The following is a 12,745-nucleotide window of genomic DNA, read 5'->3' as shown; positions in this document are numbered from 1 at the left end:
CCCAACCTTCAATTTCTCACCTTGCTCTCCTGCCTTTGCCATTAGTAGTTTCTGGATGGGATGAGAAAGTGGCTGGGACCATCTATTGCAGCGGTTTCCAACCTTGGCCACTTTAAGACTTGTGGACTTCAACTCCCAGAATTCCTCAGTCAGCAAAGCTCAGTCAGCAAAGCTGGCTGAGGAATTCTGGGAGTTGAAGTCCACAAGTCTTGAAGTTGCCAAGGTTGGAGACCCCTGGCTCTATTGCTTATCCTGAGCCCAGCCCTGGTTAAGAGAATAAGCAGCTGTTTTGGTCCATCTCAAAAGCTTGAGCGTGGAAGGGAGAAGGTGAAATCAAGGTGCTTACTTGTGACATCTCCTGGGGTGGGGGAAGGAATTGGGATTGTTGGTTGGAATTAGGTCCAAGTTCTTTGTAAGAAGCCCCGCCTATCTGTGGTGGGCAGACCCAGGGAAGCCTTGATAAGCGAAAGACCTCTGCATGCTCTCTGCCCCTTAGATGGCCAGCCCAAGAGTGGGGATTGAGAAAGGGGTGGATTCTCCCAATATGAAGAACGGCCACTCTCGCAGAGAAATGGGTTCAAAGAACTTCTCAAAGGTGGGACCTCAAGGGTGAGTCAGCTACAGCTTGAATTGAGCCAAGGGTTAATGGACTGAGATGCCCCCTGTACAAAGAGGAAAAAAAATATCTGATATGATTGCCAAGATTTCTCAACAGTGTCTGAAGGGCTCTGCGCCAGTTCAAACCTGATAGTTGGGCTACAAGGACCAAGAATGACACGTGGAGTTACTCAAGAGTGAGTTCCTTTATTCTTGTTCCCTTATAGACAGACTCTTGCCAGACTAAATTAGCTATCTGCATAACTGCAGCTAAATTCTGGAAATCGCTAGGAAGGAGCCGTTTTAACCCTCCACCAAACTTTCCTAGCTCCGCTATCTCTTTGCCATCTGGGATGCAGTCTCTCCCTCCTGGGAATCCAGACTACATCCCATCGTAAATTAAACCAATTAATAGAAAAATTAAGAATTTATTCTGTTCTATGTTTAGCAAAGCCTCTTTTTAAAAAATAAAATAAAAAAGCTTGTGTATATGGGCAGTATGTGAGTAATAAGCACCATAAGTAATAAGGCAGGACAAAAAACAACGGATGGAAACTACTCCAGGAGAGAAACAACCTAGAATTAAGGAGAAACTTCCTGACAGGGAAAACAATTATCCGGTGGAACAACTTGCCTCCAGAAATTGTGGGTGCTTCATCACTGGAGGTTTTTACAAAGAGACTGGACAGCCACTTGTATGAAATTATATAGGGTCTCCTTCTTGAGCAGGGGTTGGACTGGATAGATGACCTCCAAGGTCCCTTCCAGCTCTATTCTGATTAATTTATTATCACTTCCTACTGATCAATATGCATCACATCATGAAGTCTTGCTTTGCATTCGAAAACTTGACTTAGATGAGAAAAATGGCTATTTCTCTGTCCATCAAAGTAGAGCCCAATTGGGTAGCCTAGGAAATTAAGGCACATCTAGAAGAAGTAATCTGTCCACAGCGTTTTGGACATCACGGGGCAGGTCCCCGAATCTCTGCTGTCTCAGCAGGGGGCATTTTTGTTGGGTACAAAGCCACCATGGAAGCCGTAGGGGATCTGGACAGGGATTTTAGTGCGGCCCAGTTCGGTGAAATTCTGTGCATCCAGAACAAGAAGGAAGCTGCCTTCATTCTGAAAGAAAGAGGGATATATTATGCCTCCCCGTGCAAAGCATCTGTTTCCTCTGCTCTTTTAGGGGTCTAGAGAAGAAAAGTAAATCATGTTCACTTTTACATGCTCCAAAAAATCCCAGCATTTGGAAACCCCAGATGTCTTGCAGCGTTCACAAGGAAAAAACATTTTCAGCCATCTAAAAGGAATATTCAAAGAGTAGACCTTGACCTCTGCCACGAGGCCTAAATTACCTGCTTGGGGGTGAGCACCACCGAGAGGATCACTCCCTTGTCTTCTGTCCCTGAAGAATCGGGTTCTGGCACAAATATGGGCTCAGAAGGATACATCCCTTTCTCGCGCCAAATCTGGTGGACAAAGCAAAGGGCACAGAAGGGTATTTTTGCTCAGGAGCTTTCGAGGTGGAATTCCATCCCCACCACACCAGTAACAACAACAGAAGAGCATCGCTGCCCACTTCTCACCTTCATCTCCTTGGTTTCTGTATCAACCTTGATCAAGCAGTCTCCAACGACATGACCGAAGCCGCAGCCATAGAAATAACGATATTTTTTCCCAGAGTAATATGCATAATTGATCTGAGGGAATTCCACCCCTCCGGCTTCTTTGAGGTCCTCGTTGTGCAGACTTTCAGGTGTGCACCAGATCTAGAAAAGTCCGCGTGGAATCAATCACGTTATAGAATCCTTATCCATCTACTACTTGAACTTGGAAAGTTTCTCCAGGAGCCTTTCCTGGCACCCAATACTTTCTGTTTTGGGGCCCTGCCACTTGAAGCGTACAGGTAGTCCTCAAATTACAACCAGGATTAGGACCAGAATTTCCATCGCTAAGGTGGTTATTAAGTAAGTCATGCCCAATATTATGGCCTTTTTTGCCTCGGTTCTTAAGCAAATCACTGCAGTTCTTAAGTGAATCACATGGTTGTTAAGTAAGCCTCCCCATACGGACACAGCTTGTTGGAAACTGGCTGGGAAGGTCACAAATGACAATCACATGACCGGAGATGCGGCAATCTCCGTAAAGCATCCAAATTTTGATCATGTGACTGAGGATTGCTGCGATGGTCATAATTGCAAGGATTGGTCATAAGTCGCTTTTTTCAGCATCGTCGTGACTTTGAACAGTCGATAAACGAACGGTTGTAAGTCAAGGACTGCCTCTAGATGGTCCCATCCTCTGGAGGCAACACACTATTTTTTTCTGAAAAGGCTTTCCTTTTTAGTTGAATTGCAGAATTAACTACCATGGTCCTTCAGGCCTTCAGTTCCATCCCCACCTCCTTGGGAGTAACAGCATCTTGCAAAGAGGGGGGTGTTTTTTCTCTCTCTCAGAAAATGCCACCTCTTCCTTGCAGCTCTGCGTATCCCTTGCACCGCTGGCACAAAACCTGAGCGATGGCAAGGCCGTTGATCCACCCCCTGCTCAGTTCTGCAACCTAAGCACACCCGGTGGCTGACTTACCTTTGCATGAAGGTATTTAACCCACCACCACCTCTCCGAACAACCTTAAAATCTCGGTTTGAAGAGCAATTGATAAGGTGGGGAGGCGAGTCTCTTGGAAGCAAGCAAGTTTAGCATGAGCAGGGAGGGAGGGAGGGATCGACTTTCAAACTTCGGGTGTCCGTTCTTAACTTTCTCGTGAGTATGAAATGAGCTCTATCTCGCCGCGAGGCTCTTAAGCGTCCCAGATCAAAAGCCTTCTTTGGATGAGTTTAAGCTTCAACCCATGATACCTTTGATCCAAGTTCTCCACAGCTTCATTCAGTTAGTCTTTGGAAAAAAATGGTCCCATTTATGGAACTCCCACTATTTTTCCCAAGTCTAGCCGCCAAGTCTGTTGCAGGATGGTGAGATTTCCAAAGGATAACAAGAAAAAATGGAATGCTTTCATTCTTTCTAAATTACACACAGAGACACAGACACAAATTGCCTACCTTCCCATCCGCCTCCTTCACAGCTTCTGCCAATGTGTAGGACAAAGGGTTAAGGTTCTGCCCCACAGACGCCTTGGAGCTCACCGTGATGGGGAGAACAAAGCGCCATGGAAATGGCTTTGGGAGCATGTTATAGGTCTGCCAAGACAACAAAAAAAAAGCCATTGCACAGAGAAACAGATCCACGTTCTGTGATCACGCCACAAGGATGAAGAGCAGGACAGCCAAGAGGGAAGAGAACTTCTCCGCCTCCCACCCGTGTCTAGGACTGGAGCACCCCTGTCCAGCACCCCTGGGAGATACCAAGCTGGTCTGCAAGATGAAGCTCCCTCTCAGTGCCCACAATGTGGAGGGGAGGGCAGAGCAGCGGTACCTGGTCAAGGGCTTCTCCAGCCTTGTGGAGGTTCTGCAGTCGGAAGATGTCAAAAACTTTCCCATCATCGAAACAGCAGAGATCCAGGACAACGCAGCCCTGGTCCTCAAAGGCGTTGATTTGATGGAAATAGCAGAAGGCCTTGCTATGGTACTGCACAGGTAAGGTCTGCAGCAAGAGGGGAAGACGTGGGGGTGAATTCCTGCTCTTCAGGGACACCCAAACAATTGGTCTTGGGCACAACTTCTTTAAAATCTTTCCTTATGTATCAGGCTGATTCTTGAAAGGATTTTAACAGAGGGGCAAAGCAAAAAAGTGTAGAAGTCATCTTTCCTAATCTGACATTCTCCAAAGATCTCAGGACCTCAACTCCCCCACCATTCTCAGCCACTCTGGCCAATAGCATAGAGGCATTCTGGGAGCTGCCACCCCAAAATAATCTGGGGAAAACTTTGGTTTGCTCGTTGATACCTTCTACCACCCAGGATGAGAAGAGCAACAGTCTCGTCTGCCCGGCCCTGCAGACTCCAGAGAAGGCATATCAGGAAGTTACCGGGTCCAGCCAAACAGGCGACCTACCTGCCCCGTGTGCTTGTTCACGACATAAAAGCGAGTATTTAGCTGAGGCTCCCAACTCAGTGCATCCAGAAAGCTTTTCCCAGAAAAACTGGCTGTAATGACTTCCCATAACTTTATTTGGACGGGCTGCTCAATAAAAATCACGTAGTTTTCACTCATTCCTAGAAACAGAAGAAGAGTTGGGCCACTTCTTTTCATGAAGAGCTGATTCCGATTCTTCCATCTAATTACGTGGACTTTTTTTCCAACAACAAGGTTGCTTTATCTTTCTACCTGCCAGCTCCATCCTTTGTTGCCAAAACAATTTCAGATTATTCACCATAACGGCCAGTAATTTCAAATTATTCAATTTAACACTCTGTGAATGTAATGCCTTAGGGTGCTGCTACACCACCTACTTAGGAATTGCCATGCTTTTTTTTTAATCATCATTTTTTTTTAAAAAAAGGAATTGCCAGACTTCATTTACGCAATCCCCCCTCTAGCTTCCAATGGAAGGCCAGCAGTTGGGGTACAGCCAGGAGCCAACAATTTTTGTTCTGCTTCATAGTTTCACTGACATTGTTTTTAAAGCATCTTTCAGGGCATGATTTCAATTTCAATTTGTTATGGCCACCAGCTAGCAAAAGATGTTACATTGTTTTTATATGAACTGCTCTGGTAAATCATTCATGGCTTGGAGCAATGAATTTCATTAATTTAATATTTCCTATTACGTTTCCTGTTCTACTTGATTTTATTCAGGTTGCGTGACAGATCACATCAGCGGCATTCCAAATTATTGGCCCACTTTTCACCATTTCACTTTTGCAACTCCAGCTGCCTCTTTCTGGCATTTCTAGTAAAGATGGTGATGGCCAAAAGGAGGATGGTATCTCACCAAAACTGTGATAATAGGCTGGCTTCATTCTGTTCTCTGGCTGAATGGTGCACAGCACCTCTGCGCCCTGCAGGCTGGAGTCACTCGGCTGAGACGTCTGGGGAGGAACACGGATGATGTTATAGTTGGAGCCTGTAAGAGAGAAAGCCTGGCTCTTGGGAACTGCAATAACTGAATTTGGAATTGAGATATGGGCAGCACCCATCAAAGATTTGGAAGGGGAGACCACCGAGATCATGCACTGTCAGAGAAATCCACAGCCACTTCACCTTCAGTGTAAAATTCAGACATATGAGCCATCAGATGTTGCTTCAGGTTTTCCAGGTCCTCTGATCCAGTTAAAAGGGCTGTAGCATCTGACTCAAAGCCTATGCGTCCACTCATTGGAAAAATACTTGTATCATCCTTGAATTGACTGAGGTTTTTTGATGTTAAGTAACTGTCAGTTTGGCATGAAAAGCCAAGAAGGGCCTGGGTTGGTTAGAAAGGAGGCATACTCACCAATGAAGTCAAAACCATACCCTGAGATTAGTATCTAATTCCAGACATTAAAATGCTGGTCAGATATTTCTGTTTGTCTTACCATGTGTCCCGTAAGAGTTGCCCATGTTGTAGACTGTTCCATCTGGATCATAGTGGGGGTGAGCTGTGGCTCCATTCACCGCAACGTATTTTTTCCAGTTCACCTGCAAGGATAAAGACGGCAGGCAACTGAGTTGGACACCTTCCAGATAGAACTGAAGCTCTCAGAATTCCCACACCAGCTGAGAGGTCATTGCATCTGGACAGAACCAGAGTAGGGGAAGCTGATCTCAACAACTCATTGTGAGACATGGTCCTCTTTCTGAGTCTAAAAGCTGTTTTGTGGGATGGCCATGACTAGTAGGATGAGGGCAACTACTCTTTCCCAATTAGGTTTCCCAGCAACTGTTCCACAAGGGCGTATCTACTCATGAACCTGGAGACAACATTTGTAGAAGATCCAGATTAAATCCGCAGTATCTCCGCAGCTCCTGAAAAACTGCCTGTCAATCCAGATTTAGGTAGTAAGCTAACTCAATGCCAGGTAGCCTGCTCCATTGCTTTACCTTCTCCTTTGATTCAAGTGTGTCTAGATCCACTTTGTGCATTTGACTGGTCTCTGTGCTGACAAAATAGTCACCTTTGATGACCGCAAAATTCACAAGGCAGTTGTCTGTCTCTTCTGCAGTACAAAATTCACCTCATTAGATTGTCATAAATTCAATACAGAAAACATTTCCATTGTCACTAAGTTGCCAGGATCAAAAGACTGAAAGTGTAGGAGAAGGAGTGGCAGAACTGGGGGCAGAGTCAAAAGAGGAATCAGCCTAGAACTTCTACGTAGTCACAAATGGACTTAGTCTGTTCTGCTACGCCTTTTCTTAAGGCCAATTTCTGTGAAATTGCCAAGGACAGAGTTGGAAGACCAACTTTGTCCAGAAGTTTTCCCCCTCTCCCCTCTTCTTACAAAAAAAAACCTGATCCAAAAATGATACTTACTTGGCAAGTCAAACTTTGACATGAAGCGCTCAAAAATGTTCTTGCAAGGATCTGGTATGGCCACGGTGCCAAATTCAGAGATCATGATTCGGTTGTTCTTGCTATTGGTCAGGTAACAATCACTCCGGAGAAACTTGCTGCTGTATTTCACCACCCCATCCTCAATTTCAAACTTATGCATGAGTGCCATGCCATCAAACCAGTGGTTGTACCTTCATTTGGAGAAGACAAATCCAGCTTAGAGGAAGACAAAGCCATGTGCAAAGCTTACCCCTACCTGTTCCAAGCATCCACTTAGATGACAAAAAGTGCCCCTTTCAGTATACAAGTGCACACAAAGTGTACCTCAGGTTTTAAAGACTGTAATTCTTGCAAAGCTATTATTTTCGAATTGTTAAAAGGGTTATTTCTAAAGAAGGCAACCCTCCCCTCAAAAAAGTTTATTACTAAATCAGCTTTCTCCATGTCCTTCGTTGTCATTATATCTCCCTTAAATCAAGAAAATATGTACTCAAGGATTCTTTCTACCTAAGACACAACTGATGGGTCAAATTACTGAAGTACATGAATGGAGAAAGTTGATCAAGACTGCAGACCAGAATAAAATTATCTATTGGCTTTTTAATCCTTAGCAGAGCAGACAGCAGCATCCATAGCAATTGAAATAAGCGTACTTATCTGGTCCGAACTCAAACTTTCCTGGCCCGTTCCTCAATAGCTTTCCTTTCAACCATTTGGGAATCTGCCCTTGGAGTTCTACTGGGATCGCTTGAGGTGTTTCTTGTACGGTGCAGAATAATGGCGAGATGCATTCTAAGCCCTTCTTGTGGCTATAAGTAACTGGTGCTTTCTGTTTGGACACCAGACTTTTTATCCCTGCAAAGACAAACCAATCAAAGGGGTTAACATCCAAAAATAGACATGCATGCTCTGGAAGTGGTGCATTATGTTCCATCATCTCCCCAGGAGCGCTTCTATCCACAGCCCTACTGCACCTGGGTTCAAGAAGGGGTTTGTGGCAATTCTCCTTTTTTATAGGGTGTTGACCAGAGAGGAAAGAGAGATGTCAAAGGCTGGTCTCTGCCTTTCAGAATGAGTGTCACCAATTCAATCAGAATTCATTTATTATGTCTAGCAGGGTTAAGAGAACTAGGAGGGAATTGAAAGGTTCAAAAAGAAAAAGGGGGGCAAAAGAGAGAAGAAATTAACAATGACTTCTGAAAAGCTAATTTGATCTGATCCTGCTTACCAGCTCTTTCCTTCATTCCTACGAAGTCAGATCTGAATTGAATTTGAATTGACATGTCCAGATATTGCTTTAATATCTGAAATTCTTGGGAGTGGAATTCTGTCTCTGCCCCCTCTTGCCCCATAAAGTGCTAATGTCATAAAAACAGAGTATTTTTTTCAGACTTTAGTTTAGAAGAAAATGCAACCATTTTTAGAAATCTTTGGTTTGGAGAACCAAAAAAACAAGGAGTTCAAATGATAAATCTCTGACAAAGGCTGACAATTAAATTAAAAATCAAACCACATTGTTTAATGCTGCTTTTTGGATCACTACCATGATGAAATATCCCTTCTATAATAATAATAATAATAATAATAATAATAATAATAATAATAATAATAATAATAATAATAATAATAATAATAATAATAATAATAATAAATGATGATGATGATGATGGTGAAATATTATTATTATGACAGTATACACAGCAAACGAGATAACCATGCTGGGTTTCGTATCACAAATCACTAGTCAAACACTTCCCAAGTGTTTATCACACAGTCCTAAACACTTGGGAAGTGTTCAAATAGTGATTTGTGATACAAAACCCAGCATGGTTATCTCGTTTGCTGTGTATACTGTCAGAATAATATTTTCAACAATAGTTGAAAAGAAAAAGGGTTGGTTCATTGACATTGCAATACCTGGTGATGCACAAATTGTAGACATGCAGCAAGAAAAAAATCACAAAGTATCGGGACTTACAAATTGAAGTTGAGCAACTTTGGAAAAAGAAATCGTGTGTTATCCCAATTATGATTGGAGCCCTTGGAGCAACACCTAAAGGGCTACCTCGCTATTTGGAAATTCTGAATTTATCAGACTTGAATACCATGATTCTACAAAAAAAACCACCCTACTTGGAACAGCTTATATCCTCCGGCGCTACAGCCAAACAGTTCCTGGATCCTTGGTTAGGACTCAACCAGCCCCAAAGGCTGGGAATCTCACTAAAGATTAACTTCGTATTTGGAACAATTCCCTCTGTACAAAGTCTAACGTTCTTGCATAGCCAACTGGCTGTGGAGAGAACGTTCCTGGTTTACACCCTCCTTTCCTGGCTGATCCTGAAAAAAATCATTCCAAGGCTGTCAGATCAATTGGGAAATGAAAAAGATAAAATAAAATGGCATGACCGTCAGAGTCTGAATCGGAGGAAGACAAACATCTGACGGAGTGGGAGTGTGGCTCCGTTGGCTGTGGAAGAAACTGGGGAAGGGCAAAGTCCGGCTGGGCAGAGCAGGGGAGAGGGAGAACAAGAGGGAGTTCAGAGGAAGACCCAGGCCCACCACTTCCTCATCCTAGGGCACGCAGGGATGAACGGAGAGTAACGTGGGTTGTGTGGCTTACGGGGGAGGACAGGGCCCAGATTCCCTTCATTAGCTGCAGCTGGGAACAGTGTATGAAAGAGGAAGCTGAGTGCAGCAAGATGTTCTGGGAGCAGACGTGACTTGTGGCTTATCTGTGTTCCTGACGTCTTCCCAACTGTGTGAGTTTTGCCGTGCTTTCAAGTCTGAAATTCCTGCTCCTGCCCTGCCAAACTAATTACCTCAGTTTGGCTTGATTGGATTTATAGTTGCAGTTTGTGTTGACCATGTTTCGGACTTAATTCTCTGCAGTCAAAGGCTGTTCCTGGGAGAGTTTTTCTCCAGCCAGAAGGTAACCTGGATATTGGGGGCAAAGCTGGAGGTAATAAAGGGACTCTTATTGTTTATCTGACTGTGTTACCTTTGTGCCACGCCCCTTTGGGTCATTACATAAAATAAAAACCCAGGCCAAGGGAAAGCATGTTGATAATTTGCATATTGTTCCAAGAAGATTGCATGAATCCTCACAATTCAAACTCAATCAGCCTTTAGCTTGTAAGCATCAGGATTTGCCTCCTAACCGGTCCCAACCCCAATAAGATCTCTGTGGATCTTACATGGCTCAAAGCTTTTAAAAAAAACTGCCATTAGCAGGAGATGGGAAGGAAACATTCTTACCTGGGATATATTGCAGCAAAGACGCAAGAGCAAGGATTGCCTTCTGAAGCAGGAAGCCGGTGAAAGAAGCGAGGAGGAAAAGCATTTTCACAATGCTGAGCTGGGAGAAAATAGCAAGCCGCAAATAGAGACGCAGGGCACTGATGGAGTATCTGTTGGCTTAGCACAACGTTTCATAATAAAAGCCTGCCTCCCCCTTTCAGGACTGAACAAGGCTAGGAGACAAGGCGGCATTAAACTGGCAGGAACAGGAGGGCACAAACCTCTCATATCAAGTTTGAACAAATCGTTTTTCAGGGGGGGGGGGGCGGGGAGAAACAGAATTATAGCAGACCTAAATTGCAAAACCTCACATGATTAAGACATCATCTCTGCTTGCTTCATAGTGCATCACGGGCTATTGAATTAATATATCCAATTATTAACTATCCAGGCTGGGTACATCCAGGGCACTAAAGTGCAGTCGACTAGTTGGCATTTTGATCTCACTTTTGAACAAAACTGCAGGGAAACCAGTTCAGTTGGTGGGTGAGAGTTCCTGAAGAACTCAGCCAGCCACCTGATGAGTATTTTGGTCTACTATCCTAAGCCAGGGAACTTTATTTATTTTTTATTTATTTATTTGATTTGTCAATTGTTTACAAGATAATAAGTACAAGTGTATACAAGGTTGTGAATATATGAAATAGGTACATATAAGAAAAATAAAAGAATAAGAGAAACAATAGGACAGGGACGGTAGGCACGTTGGTGCGCTTATGCACGCCCCCTACAGACCTCTTAGGAAAGGGGTGAGGTCAATAGTAGACAGTCTCAGGTTAAAGTTTTTGGGGTTTGGGGAAGAGACTACAGAGTCGGGTAGAGTATTCCAGACATTGACCACTCTATTGCTGAAGTCGTATTTCCTGCAGTCAAGTTTGGTGCGGTTTACTTTGAGTTTGTATCTGTTGTGTGCTCTTGTGTTGTTATGGTTAAAGCTGAAGTATTCATTGACAGGTAGGACATTGCAATGTATGATTTTATATACCATGCTTAAGTCGGATCGAAGACGGCGTAATTCGAGGTTTTCTAGTTTTAGAATTTCGAGTCTGGTGGCATAAGGTATTCTACAACGGGTAGAAGAGTGGAGAACTCTTCTTGTGAAATACTTCTGGACTTTCTCAATTGTATTAATATCACATACGTGATAAGGATTCCAGACTGATGAACTGTATTCGAGTATTGGTCTAGCAAATGTTTTGTATGCTCTGGTTAGTAGTGAGACATTACCAGAGAAAAAGCAACGTAGGATTAGGTTAACAACTCTTAATGCCTTTTTGGCTATGTAGTTGCAGTGGGCTCTAGCACTCAGATCATTAGAGGTGAGTATTCCAAGGTCCTTTACAGAGCTTGGGTCATCAACAAGATCTTGACTATTCAGCTTGTATTTTATTTTCTGATTTTTTTACCAATATGTAAGACAGAGCATTTATTTGTTGAGATTTGAAGTTGCCATATGTTAGACCATTCAGATACATAGTCTAGATCTTTTTGTAGGGTAGTAGTATTGTCTGTGGTATTGAACAGCTTTACATCATCAGCGAAGAGAACGCAATTGCTCTTGATATGATCGCAAAGGTCGTTTATGTAGATTATGAAGAGAGTTGGTCCTAGAACACTGCCTTGGGGAACACCACTATTGACAGGTACTGGATTTGATAGGGCGTTCCCAATTTTGACCATTTGTTGTCTGTTTGACAGGAATGCTTCTATCCAGTTATTCAGTTGTCCAGAGATACCATAAGATTTTATTTTTAGGAGTAGTTTGTCGTGTACCACTGAATCAAAGGCTTTGCAGAAGTCTATGTAGATTGCGTCTATTGCTTTGCCCTGGTCGAGTTGTGTAGTCCATATGTTTTTGCAGTGTAAGAGTTGCAGATTACAGGATAGTTTTTTTCTGAAACCAAATTGTTTATTGGAGAGTAGGTTGTTTGTCTCTAAATGGAGGATGATGGATTGATTAATAATTGATTCCATGACTTTACAGGTGACGCAGCATAAGGAGATTGGTCTGTAATTTTCAACTAGGCTTGGGTCTCCCTTTTTGAAGATAGGGATGACTGTGGCTTGTAACCATAGGTTGGGCAAGGAGCTGGTCCTGAAAGATTTTTCAAAGATTATGCTTAGAGGTTTGGCTATGGCAGTGGATAGCTTTCTTAAGAAGTAGGCACATATTCCATCCGGTCCAATAGATAGAGATGGTTTTAGGTTGCGTAGTGCTTTTTCAACGTTGTCTACTTCTGCCTTCCCTCCCAGGGAAATCAAAGCCCTTCTGAGTCGTTTGCTTCTGAAGTGCCAATGCATTCCTCCAGGCAAGCAGAGCATGTAAAAGCAGCGCATGGAGGAGAAAAATGTCGCCTTGAGTTTGCAAGTTGCCGTCTCCTTTTGCCCAGGGCTCTTGCTAGCAATTTAGAAC

The 12,745-nt window shown here is 43.4% G+C and overlaps 1 protein-coding gene across 2 annotated transcripts; it reads right to left on the bottom strand.

Annotated features, from left to right (window-relative positions):
* Window positions 1-784: 784 nt before the first annotated feature.
* BCO2 (beta-carotene oxygenase 2) lies at window positions 785-10,887 on the bottom strand. 2 transcript variants are annotated; one of them, XM_026681059.2, is made up of 12 exons: window positions 10,291-10,887; window positions 7,686-7,887; window positions 7,012-7,223; window positions 6,579-6,694; window positions 6,074-6,176; window positions 5,491-5,622; window positions 4,611-4,771; window positions 4,032-4,199; window positions 3,659-3,796; window positions 2,186-2,368; window positions 1,955-2,068; window positions 785-1,721 (listed from the first exon to the last, which is right to left on the bottom strand). In XM_026681059.2, the coding sequence occupies exons 1-12, from the start codon at window positions 10,373-10,375 to the stop codon at window positions 1,593-1,595; spliced, it is 1,743 nt and encodes a 580-aa protein (XP_026536844.2). In that variant the 5' UTR covers window positions 10,376-10,887; the 3' UTR covers window positions 785-1,592. The 2 variants fall into 2 exon arrangements, with proteins under 2 accessions (XP_026536844.2, XP_087826336.1); XM_087970210.1 differs by lacking the exon at window positions 10,291-10,887 and adding an exon at window positions 9,011-9,506.
* Between the last annotated feature and the right edge of the window lie 1,858 nt (window positions 10,888-12,745).

This window comes from Notechis scutatus, chromosome 7 (assembly GCF_049901735.1).
Source record: "Notechis scutatus isolate UNSWTSFEM ecotype Mainland chromosome 7, rNotScu1.2, whole genome shotgun sequence".
Classification (NCBI taxonomy): domain Eukaryota; kingdom Metazoa; phylum Chordata; class Lepidosauria; order Squamata; family Elapidae; genus Notechis; species Notechis scutatus.
Note: the sequence above shows the minus strand (reverse complement) of the source record. Positions and strands in the feature narration are given on the sequence as shown.